The sequence below is a fragment of the Cupressus sempervirens genome, chromosome 11 (genome assembly GCF_028749045.1).
Source record: "Cupressus sempervirens isolate cs-2001-9-10 chromosome 11, ASM2874904v1, whole genome shotgun sequence".
Taxonomy (NCBI): domain Eukaryota; kingdom Viridiplantae; phylum Streptophyta; class Pinopsida; order Cupressales; family Cupressaceae; genus Cupressus; species Cupressus sempervirens.
Window position 1 is genome coordinate 195,123,705 of NC_143128.1, and position 18,815 is coordinate 195,142,519.

The 18,815-nt window shown below is 31.5% G+C and overlaps 1 protein-coding gene across 5 annotated transcripts; it reads right to left on the reverse strand.

The window, feature by feature from the left end:
• Positions 1–2,966: 2,966 nt before the first annotated feature.
• Positions 2,967–16,363, reverse strand: LOC149528857 (uncharacterized). Of its 5 annotated transcripts, none has more exons than XR_016358793.1 (4): positions 16,169–16,363; positions 6,015–6,113; positions 3,351–3,508; positions 2,967–3,249 (listed from the first exon to the last, which is right to left on the reverse strand). XR_016358793.1 is itself a non-coding variant. In XM_089810161.1 (4 exons), exons 1-4 carry the CDS (start codon positions 16,201–16,203, stop codon positions 3,006–3,008), a joined length of 513 nt encoding a protein of 170 aa, XP_089666287.1. In that variant the 5' UTR covers positions 16,204–16,363; the 3' UTR covers positions 2,967–3,005. The 5 variants fall into 5 exon arrangements, 1 of the variants encoding a protein (XP_089666287.1); XM_089810161.1 differs by having other exon boundaries at positions 6,038–6,113; XR_016358792.1 differs by lacking the exon at positions 6,015–6,113 and having other exon boundaries at positions 16,169–16,358.
• Between the last annotated feature and the right edge of the window lie 2,452 nt (positions 16,364–18,815).

The window sequence follows — 18,815 nt, forward strand, 5'->3', positions numbered from 1 at the left end:
GCTATAGTATGTTTTTTGTTTTTTACTCTATTTGGAATCTCTAATGCCACTCTATCATGTCAACATTGTATTGCTTACCATACATGTTGTGCCTCATACCAACACTGCTTCATCAGTGATTGTGCCTCCTACTAGCATGAGATATCTAGCTTAGGCTATAGTATGTTTTTTTTATTTTTTTACTCTATTTGGAATCCCTAATGCCACTTTATAGTGCTAACATTTTATCACTTACAATACAAGTTGTGCCTTATACCATCACTACTTCATTAGTGGTTGTACCTCTTGCTAGCACAGGAGATCTAGCTCAGGCTGTAGTCCATTTTTTTTTTGTGTTTTTACTCTATTTTGAATCCCTAATGCCACTCTATAATGCTAACATTTTATCTTTTACCATACAGGTTGTGCCTCATACTAGCACTGATTCATCAGTGGTTGTGCCTCCTATGAGAATTGATTCATCGGTAGTTGTGTCTCCCATCATCACTCTACCTTATCATTTTGTTAGGACTCCCACCCATCAATGAAGGAACCCATTACCATTATCATTCAATCCAATTGTGGAACAAAGGGATGAGGTAATGAACAACTCAAGTATCCACAATTTAGAACCCAATTTCTAATTATTTTAATATTACTTATAGATAAGATATTTGATAGTGTATTTTAATTTTTCTTCTGCACACACCTAGTGAGCCACAAACTATATTCAAGAGGCTCAATTTTGATGATCTGCATAGTCATAGATATTGATAGTGATATACATATGTAGTTGTGGTTATCACATGACATTGACATATATTTAACTTTTGTGTTATATATATTTGAGATTTTTATTGTGCACGTTCAAAATTTCTATTGCACACATTTGACATTTTTCGAGTATTCAACTTTTGTATTGTATATATTCTAAATTTGTATTGTGCACATTCGACATTTCTATTGTACACATTTGGCACTTGTTGGGTATTCAACTTTTGTATTATACTAATGAGACATAATTATTTTTTGTAACTATATGATTGATATGACATAATATATAGCTCATTTTGATATACATTAAACTTGGATTTCTATCCAACTTGTTCAATGTGTGCATACAAACTTGTATTCTAGTTTACTTTCTTGCAATTAATCAAGCACATGAGCATTAATTATTTAATACAGAAAATGTAACATGTTTATCAAATTCATTATAACATGTAATCATATGTTACTTATTTTGATGTAATAAGACATGAAAAGTAAAAATATGTCATGATTTTGGTATTTGTGTCAAAGATCATAGCCTGATAGGGCTTAGAGACCCTTAGGGACACTTCCATTTAGTGTGGTCGATACCATCAAAGGGATGTTGTTTCTGAAATGAGGTTGGTCCTAGGCTAAACCTGACCAACTAAAGCTAATGGAGTAGATGATTTGATCTTAGGACCAATGGTTTGAAATATACACAACCTTGCTCATTTTAACTAATGAAAATTACAACTTTTGGCAATAGGCGAGATATAGATGCCAAATCCAAAAAAGGTCAAATCTCTAAAAACTAAGATAGGTTGTTGTAGGCCTAGATAACATGATCCTGTAGCACCTAACAGATCGTCAATATGTCACACGAGGTTAGAGAAATGCCCGATCAAATATCGCATCTCGATGGTGCTTAGAGACCCTTAGGGACACTTCCCTTCAGTGTGGTCGACACTGTCAAAGGGACATTGTGGCTGAAATGAGGTTGGTTCTAGGCTAAACCTGACCAACTAGAGCTAACAAAGTAGAGCATTCAATCCCAGGACCAACGGTTTGAAATAGATACAACCTTGCTCATTTTAACTCAGCAACATTGCAACTTTTGGCAATAGGTGAGATACGGATGCCAAATCCAAACAAAGTCGAATCTCTAAAAATTGAGATGGGTTTTTGTAGGTCTAGATAACATAATCTTGTAGGACCTAACAATACATCAATACCTCGTACGAGGTCAGAGAAATGCACGATCAAATATTGCAGCTCGATGGTCCTTAGAAACCCTCAGGAACGCTTCTGTTCAGTGTGATGGATACTATCAAAGGGATGTTGTGGCTAAAATGAGGTTGGTCCTAGCCTAAACCTGACCAGCCAGAGCTAATAGAGTAGCCATGGATTGCTAGGAAAAGCCAAAATTGCTCATTAAGTCCTAAGTTGGTCAAAAGTTACTCAATGAGCCAAAAGTTATTCAATAGGTTAAAAGGCTTTTGGGATGGGCAACTAAGGTATTAGGTTACTTAATAGGTCCTAGGAATCTTAACTAGGGTCCTAGAATATTCCCAGATGGACCCATTTGACTAAAAGATGTCAAGAGCAAAAATTGCTCAAAAGTTGCAAAGTTGCTCAAAAAGTTACTTGAGCAACTTTGGCAATTTTTGCAAAAAGTTGTAAATGAAGCTTTGGGAAGTTGTAACTACTCATGCTCGGGTATATGAATGTGGGGAACATATTTTGGAAGGTTGGAAGGTTTCTAGTTAGATTCTACACCTACTGGAGAGATTGAGGGGTGCTGGGTTGGTTGGTTTGAAGGCAACTATATGTGGTGGCTGGGTGGTTAGTCATCCTTTAGGACTCCTCTTCAATGTTTTGCAACTTTTACATTGTTTGCAACTTTTCACCAATTTGGTCAAATCAGTGAAGATAATTGAATATTTTGAAGATAATCCATATTCAAGAGACAAATCCATATAAGTTGAAGATATAAGTTTAAGATAATTGAATTTTTTTTTAAGGATATCATCAAACCCACAAAAAAGAGTTCAAAAGACAAATTTATAACAATAATGCACAATATTTACATTTCATATCAGTTTTATATACCAAATCTGGCATCTAATTATAACAATAATGCACAATATTTACATCTCTTATCAGTTTTATATACCAAATCTGGCATCTAAATATGTGAATGTTTGACATCTCTTATCAAATTTTTATACAAAATATGACATCTAAATATGCACATGTTACATGTCTTCTCTTTTTTATATACAAAATTTGGCATCTGAATATGCACATGTGACATCTCTTATCAGATTTTTACACAAAATATGACATCTAAATATGCACATGTTACATCTCTTATCAGATTTAAATACAAAATTTGGCCTACCACAATACGTTATCAATTGAATATTTGTTGCAACAATAAGGTTAGAGTAATGAAGAATATGTTTGTGTGTCTCAAAATCCTCAAATAACCATGTGGTAGAATTATTGATAGGGTACCTACATTCAATTGTAAAGACAATTTAAAGTCAAAATTGATACATTATACATGACAAATTGATTTAAAGAGATTTTAATGTTAAGGGACAAAAATATACCACCTTCTAAGCCATGTTTCTATCACAATGATGGATGCTATTGGGTACTCAATATCCTCACCATCAATGTAGCTATTAGTTTTTTTGGGGCTCAATACAACGACATAGAAAGTAATTTGTTCCTTTATTATTCTCATATGCAATAACTGCATATACATGACCTACATTATATAGAACGATAAGTTAATAGCGAAATTGAAAGTAATCTATTTTAACCAAGTATTAAATTGATAACTTAGTACCTAGTTCAACTAGGTTAGATACATGCTCAAAATTTGTTGATGCTTCAACCTGGTTGAGTTGTAGTGTTGTTGGAAGTTGATATGAATCAATTGGATGCAAAGGTCTACAAGACCATTGGTCAATCCACTCTTTTGATTCACATTCATCCCATAAATGATGCATATACGAAGAGTAAAAGCACACAAACTTTCTAGTATGAATAGCTAGTGACGTTACATTTGAACTTCAAAATGAATGCATCTCACTTGATCTTGTAAGTGTACAACAATCTTGCAAATTTTCAATGTTAGGTTCACATATCAACCAAAAATATCTAAAAACCATAGACTTACCTGTATTACCTAGTCTCATCATAGAATTGCACCATTGGATAAATATTTTAGCATTTTGTAATATTGTGCCACCTTCGTACTTTAATTCCTCTCTACTAAGGGCTCTTTTCACACATGCTCCGGCACCATCATGCTCTCCCTTTCCATGTCCCACCTCAATGAAATTCCAAAAATGTTGCACTGCACTAGTCACATGCATCCTACTCAACCAATAGAACATCCTTGAATTCTTGAATTGTACATAGCACTTGTCTGACCATATAATGTGTTGATTGTATCTTTCATCTCTTTCCCTCAAATTGTCTTAGAAAACTCTAAAACATCCTTACACAAACTTTGATCAATGAGTTCGATCATCACTAATATAGAAGTGATACTCTCTTAATACTTTTCTGTCATCGTCTATGCTATCATGTGCATGAATAAATGCTATGTGTACAAAAATTAACATTTGTATAAAGTTGTAATGCATTGGTTGCACTTCATTTTGAGGTTTTAGTGCATAGTTTTCAGCAAAGTCAGAAAGCAACACAATTGTACCCAAGGGAAAAGTGTCCTTACACAACTTGAATTGCTCATCTAACCATCTAGCTCTATGTGTATGACCTATGTAGTAATAAACTATTTTCTCTTGAAATAATTTCATAAAATCAACTACACATACATCACTTTTTACTAATTTGCACCTCTTTAATTATTTTCCATCTTTAACACCATAGATAACTGACTTGTACTTTCCAAGAAAAACTAGTCTCTTACCAATTTTATGTGTGCTATCTAGATGTAGACATCCATGCAACTTTTGCAAACCACCACATTGAGGGCAAAAATCTTTCAAACACATGGTCTTATTATAAATGCACCCATCATCTTGTTTACATAGTACACTTGCAATAAATTCTCTAGGTGACTAAGGAGGTAATTGTAGACCACATTCCTACAATATTTCATTAGTATGCAAAGTACAACATATATCATGATAAACATCATAATGCATAGAAAACTCAACATGTAGTGTGTGTATGATTTATCTTAATATAAAATGGTTTTGTCATCTCAAAAAACCTTCGGCTGATTTTAATTTGAGGAAATCTTTGAAGAAACATTTCAAAAATTGTGTTTGAATCATATCTAAAAAATGTTTTACATGTGGCTCATGGTTTGTTTTCCCAATTCATCTTTTGACAACAACTTTTTAGTTTGGTGAAGCCCTTGTGTTGTCACACCAAATGTTTTCTATTAATGTTCTTAGTACATCAACAATAACTTGATCCTTATGTGGAAATCTACCTTGGAATGACCAAAAACTAGTCTCATTAGAATTCTTAATTTTCTCTCACCTCATTAAGGCTTTGAGTAACATTGTTCTACTTATCCTTAATGATTTACTTGTTTTGCTTGCCATGCGAGTTTTTGCCATTTCCTTTCCCATTATGGTTGATGTGAGAACCTGTCGACTTGTATTAGCATCTTTAGTACATGTTTTTGAACCAATGGATTGGTATGCATCAAAGAGATTTCTAACAATGCTTCTTTCACTACTATTTTCAGATGTTCTTAACCCCAAAATTCTCATTGTCTCTCTAAATTTCAGATTTTTAACCATTTCAACAAAAAGTTGGCATCTTCCACTTTGATTTAAATTTTTTAAATAGTTTTAGATTAAGGTAAAAGCAAGTTTTGGAAGGGCCCTGAAACCCATTACATCAAAGAGAAAGATAAACCATTAAGCACAACCAAGTTTTAAATTTTTTGAAATAGTTATTCCAAATCTTTTGAACAATTCTCCTACAATTTCTTTCTAGCATTTTATCATGCATTGGCTTCAAAATATTTTCATCAATGTCAAATAGAAACATTGGTTTTCTACGAATTATTGTAGGAGATGTTGATGTACGTGCATGCTCTATATTTTCATTAAGTTTACATCATGTGCATTCATCATTTCAACTTGAGATGTCACAATAGGGGCATTAGGTGATGTAAGTGTATTTGTCATAATCATTTCAATTGGGGTATGTTGAACATTTTCATTTGTCAAATTAGGTGTGTTTGTGATGTCAATATCAATAGGTAGATTTTCATCACTTACATTAGAGACATTTGATGATGTACCTTCACATAATCTCCTCGTACGCTCCCTTGTTTTTGCCTTTGTTGCCTCTCATTTTTCAATCGTTCCTCTCTTGTTCTTTCCCATGATTGTAGATGCAAATTACCATACAAACAATAACATGAATAAAATAAAAAATAAAATAAAAAACTAAATAAATTTGCATGATTAATTTATGCTCAATCATAAGATACTAAGATAAAATAAGATGTTGGCACATAAAAAATATAAAATTAGCATTTCCAAGAACAAACAATCTTACACTTGTGTACCTGGTATAAAAACACATGTGAAATAGTAGTAGAATCTGGTGGATTGCACTAAAACAACATAATAACTGTTGACATGCTATTTTATGAATAGTTTTCAATAACCCAATCGAGTATTGGTTATTGAGCTCTAATTGCATTGTCCATATAGACAAATAACTTGATCAAGTTATACAAAAATCAATCACGTTTTGTATTACTACTACACAAAGGTAGATTGAAAGAGGGAGGAAGTGATGGAGAGAATGAGGGAGAAATGGTGAGGCTAGGATAAAGAGGTGGAAGGGGATAGGAAGAGAGACAGAATAAGAGAGAGGGTGTGTGTTTGTGTGTGTGTGTGAGAGAGAGAGAGAGAGAGAGAGAGATTAGTGGATATGATATAAAGAGTGTGAGAGAGAGAGAAGGGGATAGGATAAAGAGTGGTGGGGATAGGATATAGAGTGAAAATGAGAGAGAGGATGAGATGGAGACAAGGATCGAGGGACATGATAGACATGTGTTTAGTATAATACATAACTCTCTCTCTCTCTCTCTCTCTCTGTCTCTCTCTCTGTCTCTCTCTCTCTCTCTCTAACCTTGTGAAGTAGTAATACAAAACTTGATAAGATTCTAAATGCATTTTTTATTTTCATAACCCGATCGGGTTATTTGAATCCACAAAATCTTATTGGGTTATGGCTTGGTGATAGCCTAAGAAAATGACCCAAAGGCTTGGGAGACTATTTTCCCTCCATTTTTTTTTCCTTTAGACATTTTTTCATCTTCTAAGATGAATTATCATGTTTTTCTTCATCAGGTATGCTAATGGTGAAGTGGGTATCTCTAAAATCACCACCATAATTTTACACGTCTTCTTAGCTTTCTAACCATTTTATTTATTTTTTTAGACAATATTAACAATGTAAACTTTAATTACATTTACCTATGCCTTGACATTCCTCATAGACATATGTCTACCATTTTTTTAATAACTTTTGATACACTTAACCAAATTCAAAATAAATTACATATTATTGTTCTACATTTGATTATATACACTTTTTTTTTTTTAAGTTTCAATTTTCAATTATTTTAATGCAAGTTATGCTCAGTGCACGAATAGGTACAAAAATTTTGGGATGTAGTTTATTAAACAATTCATAACAAAATAAATACTCAAAATACAAAAAAATACACAACTTCTAGATATGACTCTTAACTATCATCCTACCAAAGGGATATGCAAAATACTAAATATAACTATGTCTTTTGTGCTACACACAAAAATAGCTATGTTATGTTTTCTAAAAAAATTAGGAACTATTTTTTGTGTGTGCAAGTTTGACCCACCTAATCTTATCCATTTTGTAAAAACTCTAGTAGTTTAGAAAGTAGAATAATAGTACTACAATTTATATGTTGTATGCATCTTGTCATTTTTAGTGGATGACTCTCAAATATCTCGACCAAGTTCAAGTTCACCTAATTTTAGAAAAAAGGTGTCCACTTATACCCACCTTTTTGTACACCATCTTGGTGCACTTACCCATGGTCTTTTATTTGATAGTGTATTTTCTTGTTTATTTAATCTTTAATTTAATCATATTAAGGCACAATGGAATCAAACCATCATCCTACTACTTGTAAAGTAGGTGTTCTTCCTTTGAGCTAGTACCTTCAAAGAATAATGCAAAAATTGTCAAAGTTACAATGATAACTTTTTATAGAAAAACATTTATACATCCATATGTACTATAGAATCAATCTTCCCATATAATCTTGTTATATTTTTTCATACAATAAACATCATAAACATCACTTGCATCATGGATATATATAGACATCACTAATACTTCAATGATATTCATGATGAATTCTATATTTTCTCTATACTCTCTTTCTCCCTTGGCTCTTTTTTGGGAGGCTTAGGTACTAATATAGCTTTCAATTAGAGTCATATGCATCCTTGGGTCTTCCAGACTTTAAATAGTACAATAATGCCCCAATAACCTAATAACGATTGTAAATAAGTCCATCTTGTTTCTAGTTCCTTATGTGTAGACAACCCACATCATTCTTCTCACCAGTTTTCTTTTGATTTGTGTCATTCATATAACAAGATTGAACTCTGGAATTGTATCACCTAGTTTAGTAGTGCAATATGAATACTAGCTATTAAGGAAAGCATTAACCATACTAAACAAGCTAATACTTAAGATAGGACCGATTGTTATCACCACAAAAGGAAGCAAATCAAGAATGGTAGGCTTCTAATGGTATAATATATGATGTAGTGGATTTCTCCTTGATGAGAGGGGATGTATGCTCATGTCGTGCTCAAGCTTCCAATGGATGGAGGTTTTTACCAAGTGTATGCATGGATAAGAGTTTTAACAATGGATTCATGGAGTGATTCCAACATTATAATGGTATTTTGATAGTTTATGAGCTCTCAAAATAGCATTATAACTTTGCATGGAAGGTGGATTATTTTGTGAAGGGAGGAGGTTCAATTTATTGGCCAAGGGTTGGAGAAATGGAGGGCCAAGATGTCAAGATGATGAAATGATGAGGGAGGATCAAGATGCACTCAAAAGGGAGCACATGGATTGTGCTTGTTTAGCACCAATGGGGAGGTGACACTTGTTAGAGGGTGATTGGATGGAGGGAAGACAGGGTGGATGGTCAACAAAGGAGGCTCAAGAGATAAAGGCTCCATAAATGCCTTGTAAAAGTCATTAAGGGAGGTGTAAGAGATGTAAGAGTCATAAATGTTGGAAGGTGAGAGTGAGGATGAGATTGTTGACTTTGGTTTGGGTTAGCAAGTCTTAACCCAGGTTTATGATTGTGCACATGATTAGAAGAGGATTAGGATTAGCTTAGAAGAGCGGTTAGGGGGTAAGTGATTTAGCTTTGATGGGATGGGTTTGTTAGGAGGCTAAGTGAAGTTAGTATGGGTGAATGGGTTGGATTAGGTGTTAGGATAGGGTTTAGAGAGGCTTTTGGGATTTTAGATATTTTATTAAATGTTTTATTCAATAAAATGGGAGTGTGAAATTAAATTGAATAGATTTAATGATTTATCCAATTTAATAGAAGAATTGGGATTTAATTGATAAATTGATTTTGGGTGATCATTTGATTTTATCAATTGGACTATAGTTAATTTAATTAATTAATTAACTAGAGGATGACAATTATTTAATTAAATAGTAAATATTTAATCAATAATGTCTTAGAAGATGACTAAATATGATTACTTATTGATGCAACCACATTTAGGTGTCTACAGGAATTAATTTCAATCCTCTTTGAGTCCCTACATAATCAATCAGAGGACAAGTATAGTAGAGAATAAAAGATTGAAACCTCAAACTAACTTGTTATGTGAGACTACTAATATAAAACATAAGATATTTGTAATAGGCCACAAACTATAAACATTTAACCTATTGGATTTAGACCTCTTTAATATGGAGTAGGATTTGTCCTCTAAGTTGTAGTTTGTCTTAACAACATGTGGATTTGAACTTTAAAGATTCCTTAACACACCATGTGGATTCATTCTCTAGGTTATGTTGTTATAACATTGAGTGATAATACTCGGCTAAAATGTACTTTGGTAGTCTTGGTGACAACCTTAATATAAGAGAACATGGAGGGGATGCCCTCCCTTTTATATCTAAGAAACCTCTCCTTTTTAACACATTCAAAGAAAAAATGTACTAAGTAAAAGTACCAGGAGTCGGTAAAGTGGTTAAAAAAGGTGGAGGATTATCACATTGCAACTTGAGCACATATTTCAAGTACTTTCTTTCAATATTGGGAAATATTATTTGTTGTGCCTAAAATTTCATCTTCAAAACTATAAACTCACAGAAACATTGTTGCACATATAGTTGTCCTTGGTGCTAGTTTGACATTATATATGTGTCTGTGTGTGCGTGTGCACGCTAATAATAAACTTCTATCACTTTTTCCAAAAAAAATGTATGCAACTTAACCAAACTAGTTTAGGTGGTTAGAACATCCACCAATGGTAAATAAATTAAATATATTGTATTTTAGGATTTTGACTTATCAATTTATTTATTTTTAAACACTTTTAAAGCCCTTTCTATTATTCTTATTTTTTTGCAAGTTTTGTGAGCCTAGTATTTCAACTCTCCCATTCTAACAATTTTAGATAACTAGGGGAAAACAATTAGACTATGTTTTTGAATTGGCTATATTATTTAGCTTGCCTATAATTAATCTGCAAACAAATATAAATTTTCAAGTATTGGAGGAAATTATTAAGAATTTTCAAAGACCGTAATATATGTGACATATCATATAATGACAAATAGAGAACTCTACCTTGTATTTATATTTTCTATTTTATATACTAAAGGTAAAATGTTTTACTTATGGTGTAACATTTCATGGAATAAAATAAAGTCTTGACACTTACTTATATGCTTATGAATAGATAACTTTGCCTTGTATGTAGGTTTTTCATTTTACATACCAAAGGCAAAACATTTTACTCATGGTGTATTGTTAGAAATCAAGTTATTCCTAAGAATTTCTTGAAATAGAATAAAGCCTATTTACATGCATTCTGTAGTTTTTTCTAATATTTAATTTGAACTCAATATCCCAGACTACTGCACTTAAAGCCACCTTATTGAGTAATTATGAATAAGGGAAAAGTCATGCGGAAGCAAGATGCATTCTGAGCTGGCAAATACAACTTTCAAGGTAAGAGATTATTCTCAATCATTGCCAGTGCAACACACATAATAAGCACCTATACATGCAACAAAACACATAAAAATTGTATTGAAACTGAGAAGAAAACACAAGTTAGGAAAGGAAAACGTGGGAACATCTCTGCCTAGATCTTCTAGTTAATTCTCCGTAGCCAAAATAAGAAAATTACTCACCTTGTCAGCCAGAGGATCAAGATACGAATCTAGCATATTGTTAATCTTCATTTCTACGAATCTAACATATTGTTAATCTTCATTTCTTGAGGAACATACCCATCAAGTTGAAAGATAAAGGAAAGATTAGATGTGACCTAGTATGTTTAATCTAAAAAAACAAAAACTATCTAATATTTATTTGAAATCGAGGAGTTGAAGATGTTCTAATATATAGTTGACACAAAGAATTGTGATCGTGATGTTCCTCCTGACCCATTCACTACCTCTGGCAATCACCAATCCCACAAAAGTTGGACAGCATAAATCATTTACAATCATTCTATAGTACGATAGAAGAATTTCACTTCCCCTTACCAAAATGGGAAAAAATTATAATGGACTCAATTTAAATAAATTCTCACTACAAATCAGTATTACCAGTCTCTCCAAAAAATTGATGAGTCTAATGAGGTCCTGGTTTTCAAACAAGGCCCGCCCGCCCAGAAGCCAGAACAAACTTGTTGGATTATAGGTAAAATCTAATACAAATCGCCCTCCATGAAAATGCACAAATCAAATAACATAATAGTAAAAAATCTTAAACTCTAAAATTATCATTCCATAGATATACTAATTTCCTTCTTAATAGCATATGAATGGAAAATTCAGCAAGATTGACAAGATCGGACACAGGACCAGGGGGTTGCTTAGCCATCAAAATTGGAAATATATGGAACACTAAGTAGTCATACTTCAAAATAGGAGATTTATGAGTAATTCACATGAAGATCAATAGTTGATACTTGAGTGTGATATCACTATCATGGGAAAATGAAAATGAATATTGTTACCTCTGAAAACTTTATCTTCAATTAGCTATTGAGAAGTTGTTATTATGTCCTTTGTGTGAGATGATAAACACAATCAAGAATGGACTATGTACTAGAATTTCAACAACATATGGATAGAAAAACATTATTCTATACACAAGTCTCACCAAACATCTCATTAATGTATTTGCAATTTTTACCATCACTTATCACTTATCAGAAAGGATTCAGGCAGAGTAAACCAAGTCAACGATTTCATTATGTAGGTTTCTAAACTATTTTAAATGAATTTCTTTCGTGATCTCACCCACATTCTAGCCAATTCAATAAGCCATAAATATCGTAATACCTGATTTTTGTGCACCAAAAACACATAAGTATTTACACATTTTAGAAGATTATTTCCTTCAGCTCAAATTTATGTTTGACTCATTTTTTTATGTACACATGTATAGGCAAGCAACATAGCCTATAATTTATTGGTATTTTTCCATCTTTAAAAGTGCATTTAAAAGTATATACTTCCTAAATATCTATATGGTATGTTTTCTTCATACTCGAGAATCTATACCCTATTTGTTTTCCGAGTCTTCCAAGCCTAAGGCTGCAAATGATGCTTCAAATTAATTGGCCAAAGTGGATCACTCTTGATCTAGTACAAGTTATCTAATCATTCAAAATATCGTACAATTCCAAAATTTATAGAAATTGAGGTCTCGAGGATCTATACTAAAGATCCATAATTGTGTAACAGAGATCATTTTCTTTTTCAATAAATAAATCTAAACAAGTTCCCCAATAGAGATAAACTGAAAAACATGGAAGGGGCAATAAGCTTTCATACGGTAACAGAGCAAATAGCTTAAATTCCATCGAAGTTTTTTAATTGCATGATTTGCAGCTCTTGAAATATTTTCTTAAGATATCATAGCCATTCCCATCATTGAATATATCAGGTATCAGTTTAAAAAATGCTCAACAGACAAAAAGGTAAATGGAAAAATAATTGTGTAACAGTTACTACAGAGAAGATTACTATGAAGTTCAAATTGCAATAAAGATATATGATTCAATTTACTAGAGGACATTTGCAAGTTAGCTATTTGGTAAATAATATTTAATATTATGATCAGAAACAACTAAAAGCATTGTTAAAAAAATTTAACAATGAAAGTGGAATACTACTAGTCGGTATAGTAGTCTGAAATTGAATGATCATAACTGCAGTACTCGAGATAATTTGTAGCCCTACAGACTTAACTAATACTGTAGCACAGCCAAAGGAAACTTTTAATGTTTACCTAGACCAATTAATTTTCCTATCAACCTTCATAAAATGATAATGTTATTCTCCATGTAGCTCATAATCTCAGATGCAGTAGGGTATAATTAAATCAAAATTCAGGCCTTCAGGTTTTCCCTCCTGTTTAAGTTTTAAAATTTAGTTTGACAGTGCTGAAAACATAAATACAAACCATATAATGCACAATATAAATACAGTAATACTCTAATAGATGTTAGTTTGTATTTTTTTTAGTAGGTGTATTTGTATTATCCACATTTATTACCATAAACACAGATCATGATTACCATAAACTCGCATTGTGAACTATCCATAAATTTTTATTCCATTGCACCATATGTCTTCATGAGACATTGTGTCAGCATTTTAAATAACACTCATGATCTTCTTTGTATTGTAACTATTATGTCCCAAAAAATAGTTTGAGCTGACATAACTATCCAATCTAAAAACATTAATTAATCTTTCTCAGTCCATGACATTTTCTATAATATGGTGTGTTAACAGCCCAGTTTAATTATGTTCATAATCCATGCACTCCATCACAGTGACTTAAAACTTCTCAAAGTATTACGATCCAACCATTTCAAACATAGAAAGAGATGTTAAAAATCTGAGAGTATTTTCTCAACTTCATTAAATAAAGTTATTGTATAAAGCATTCTATAAATATCATCTACTCCTCTTCCTCAACTATGCTGATGATAATATAAGCTGTGCAATAATTTTAATATTCAACTAAATCAAAAGTGGTATTTAGGATACTTATCTTGAATTTTACATATGGGCTAAGGCTGCTGGGAAAACAAACTATATCACCTCAAAGATATAGTGAGAATTTCCCTGCAAAGTCTATTTCATGCACATTCCATATTTATTTCATTTGCTTGCTGCATTCTATCAAACCAAAAATTGAGTCATTTTGTCTATGATATATATCTCCATGCAAATAGCATTTGACACTCACACTTTAATGGTTGGTGGAGCTTGTTTTAAAATTTCAGATTTGTACTTTGATGTAGTTGCCATTGCCTTGTTTGAGCTTCCATCGTGCTTACCAACGACACTACTGCAACTGTAATAATAATGTTATTTTGTGATGAACATACTGAATTACTTTGTCAAACCTTTGATATTCTTTGCTCATGCTTTTACATTTTGTGTGCTTGCCTATGAATGTATTTGCACACATGAATGCCCTGTTCAACTTCCATTTTGGAAAGCACGTTCACTCAGTGGCCACAATAATCAAACTACTCGATCCAAGGTTTTTCTTTATCAGTCAAATTAGCTTGAAAATCTCCAAGCATTTCAAATAATTTTGTATTGAGCATTTATAAATTTTGAGTTCAAGAGGTATCAGGTCTTCTTCATCTAAGACTTCCATTTACTATGGAGACTATGAAGCATTATAATCAACAAATTCATTTTAGATTCATTTGATAATAGTTACAATAAACATCGCCAACATTCATATGCATATTTTGGAAGATATTATAAAGAATATGATTACATTTCTGGGCACAGCCTATCAAATAATATTTGGGCATAGCGTATTTGTCCTGTACTTATTTGGGCATAGTGTATTTGTCCTGTACATACTTTATACATGTATGCACATTTTTATCTTCAGCATGCGCACTGGAGAGACAGTGGAAAAGTTGGTTGATATTTTAGTTTTACAACTTCTAATTACATGTGATCAAGAGTTGCTAAATCTCATTTCCCATGGCTCTACATCTGCCTCGCATATAGATTTTCTATCTTGCTCTATAAAACAAAACATTTATTCTTACTTATCAATTTAGAAATAGATGGAAGTTATGAGATAACGAGCCTCTTTAAGTCAGATCTTGAATCTATAAATATAAAATTTATAAGAATTGCAGGTTCAAGAGAAACATGGATCATACATCTACAACACCTCTAGACAAAAAAATCAAGGCTGGTTTTGCTAAAACACATTTTGTATTTTTCCAAGTCTACTGGAATTGTAAAGACGGCACTGGTGAAGAACCCTGTAAATCAGTGAAATCCACAAAGCATCATTACTTGACTGATTTCTAGGCAAAAAAAAATCGTATTTGTGATGCAAGACCATTAATTTCAGGAATGTTGAGAATCAGTATACAAAACACTTTTTTCATTTTCGGGACGTGGGGACAGGAAATAGGTTTTCAGGATGTTTTCTTTCTGCTAGAGTAAGGGACGATATATATATATATAAAAGCGGCAAGTTATAAAAGCCTTATTTAAAACCCTAGTATAAGCCTACAAAACATAAATTATTGGAAGCCCTCCATTGTTATACCTGTCAACGATCTTGTTAAAGGGAAAAGTTGTAGGAACACAAAAGGCATTGCAAGACAACACATATATGTTACAGAAAACATGGGCCTTTTCCAATCAAGAAACCCTCGGGTTTGGTCACCAAGTACCCCCAACATAAGCTACAATCAGAGTTTTCAGGGATGTGCATGGGGAATCTCGGGCTTCTGTTAACGCGCATAGGTGCTTCAAAATAGAAGATTCTAATCAGAAACTGTGGTGTCGAGGGCATTTTATTAAATGAATATGCAAAACCTAGCGCATTAGATATTCAAAGTAATGAAGCCCCAATAAGAAAAGGAGAGTAGTAGTGTTGAATAGAATGCACAGAGTTGTACCCTAGTCAGGGCATTTGGTAAAAGAGGAAAAGGAAGCACCATATTCAATCCTCATTGCTTCCAAAATGGAAATCTATGCAAAAGAACAAATTTACCAAGCAATGCTCATAAAAGGTACAAAGGAGAAATAAATTGATAATGTCCAACAATGACGCGAAATGGCAGCGACAACATACCTATTTGAAATGGTAGACATCCAGAACACATTCATCTGCAGGAGGAATTCCCAAGTGCAGCAAAATTATTTTCAGGTAGATCATAAATTCATGGCCGCAGAATCGTAACAGGAAAGAAAACAAAAAATGCAAAATTAAAAATCGAAAACCATTGCAATGCTTTTCCCCCTATGTTTTTATTTAAGGCATTTTGCTAGTAGTGCCCCTCGGTTGTATAGTAATTGTATTATTTGAAATCAGTTGTTATATTCACAATATTCTTAAACTAAGTTAAGTCCTTGGAGTGTAGAATGTATTAAAAGATTTATCACTATAGTTATTATTTGTAAACTTTTGTTAGTAAAGTGGATAAATAAATTAATTTATGATTTAATTTTAAAATTCAAATTGTGAAATATATAGTAAACTTTGAAATTTGCTAAATTATTAATTGAATATATTTTTAATTTTAAATAAAATTAAAATTATTTTAAAAATAAATAATGATATTATGTTTTAAAATATTCTAAGATGAAATCAAACAACTAGAATATTCTATTCACGATATCTATTTTATTTGACAATTAGTTTTTAAAAATCTAGAAATTAAAGGATTTGATGTCAAACTATTGTTTAATAAAACAATATTGTGCAATTTCTTTGGTGATATTTATAATAAACACTCCATCTTTATATAAATTTGTCTTGTCCTTTATCACACTTGTAATCATGTCTACCTTTATATTCATTTTTAGTACTTGCCGATAGGCTAAGTACTATTGTCACATTTTATGAATTCTTCACTCCAATCCACCAATTATAATTCTTTTAATTTGATTGTTTTTATATATCTTGATGCATGAAATTTGATTGTTTTTGTATATCTTGATGCATGAAATTTTTTTAACTTTTTAATCTTTACAAATTAATTTTCTATATTTTAATTGGTTGAATGTATTGAGGTTTATATTCAGGTTTGTGAATTGTTGATATATATTTTTTATAAAATGTAAATTTTGTCTTACTTGGTCCTTACTCATTTTTTATCCCAAAATTTTTTGCTTGCTCATAACCATATTATATAAATGATTTTTTATGTTTTTCTCTTATGATTTCTAAAATTAATATTGAATAGTTTATAAATATGTTAAAATAAATTTTATATATATATATATATATATATATATATATATATATATATATATATATATATATATATATATATATATATATAATGTAAAAAAAAAGTGAGAAAAAGTAACTAATTAAATAGTGCTAAATTAGATGAACCTAAGAAATAATTAATTCCATCATAACCATTACATATAAACTATTACTAAAATTACAATAAATAAATTAAGATTGAAATTAGTAACTATTCCTTAGTTTTAATTATAATGTATGTTTCAATTAATATATTTTGTTGAATTAATTATAAAGTAACTATAATATTAGTCATCTTATAACTTTGTTTTTTTATCAGTATTGATTAAAATATGTTCATTCAAAATTATAGTAGAATTTTAAACTATTGTTCTCACACATTAATCAAATGTAAATTATAACTATTACTTTATCCCAAAATTAAAAATAAAGAATACTAATAACTATACTTACTTACATAACTAAAGGCAAGTACTTAGCCACTATTGTTTTAAATTGTCAAAAGTACAAATATAATTCCTAATATAACAAATAAGCTCCAAAGATAAACTTTTAGGTTTGTTTACATTTATTTATCTTTTGGTTTTTTATTTGAATTAAAGTGTTTCTTCATTGAATGTTTATTACATAAATTTAATATTAATTTAATAGAATGAAGTAGACATGCCATTTTCATTATTTTTTTATTAATATGTTCCTATTTTAGATTAAAAGAACATTTTGTGTTTTCATATCCCCATTCTCCTAGGTTAGGCTATAGCAGGTCTCTATCAAAAAACTAGAAGAAGCTCGGTGTTTGGAGGAGACAAACCTCTTTCCCTTTGCAAAGCATCATGAAACAACTTTAAACTCTATGATAGTGTGACATCTTCCTTGCCTCACACTTTTACCCTTTTTCTACAGCCAAGCTTTTATTTGTCATTGTTTGATTTTAGTGTACCATGAGCAAAACCATCATTGCCAAAATTGGCATCAAGAATTATTTTTTAAAGGACATTAAAAGTCAGTAGACATCTTCATACTGAAAAGCCTATCAACTAATAAATCATTTTATTTCAAGGTTTAATATTTATTACATACTAAAATATATCGAATCTAATGTTAATAAAATAATGTTATATTTTATAAAGATGGTTATTACATGACGTTAATGTGGTTAATAAAAAATATATTTTGAGATTATAAAATACTTAATTGATGGATCATGGCAAAGAGGAGAAGGAAATTAGGGTTTTAAGAGTTTGGGGACAACATCATTTGCAGAAGGGAAGAGATAGACTTGCAAGTTTTAGGTTTCCATGGCAACCATCTAGATCACAACTAGATAAGCATGAAGGATGTAAGGAGTTTAGAAGAGACAAGCATTGGCATATGGTTGATGGTCCATACCACCATAAGGATTTCACACCCTCTAAGTTTAGGAAATTAGGAGATGTAGGGGGATGAATTAGAAAGGAGGTCAATAAGAGGCCAAATGCAATAACTAAGGACTCCTCGGAGATAG

Coding starts and splice junctions, on each gene's coding strand:
- LOC149528857 (XM_089810161.1), bottom strand. CDS start 16,203: ATGAATGTGTTCTGGATGTCTACCATTTCAAATAG. Junction 3,509..6,037: donor TACGAGGAGATTATGTGAAG/GTACATCATCAA, acceptor TATATAATGTAG/GTCATGTATATGCAGTTATT. Junction 3,250..3,350: donor ATAGAAACATGGCTTAGAAG/GTGGTATATTTT, acceptor AATTGAATGTAG/GTACCCTATCAATAATTCTA.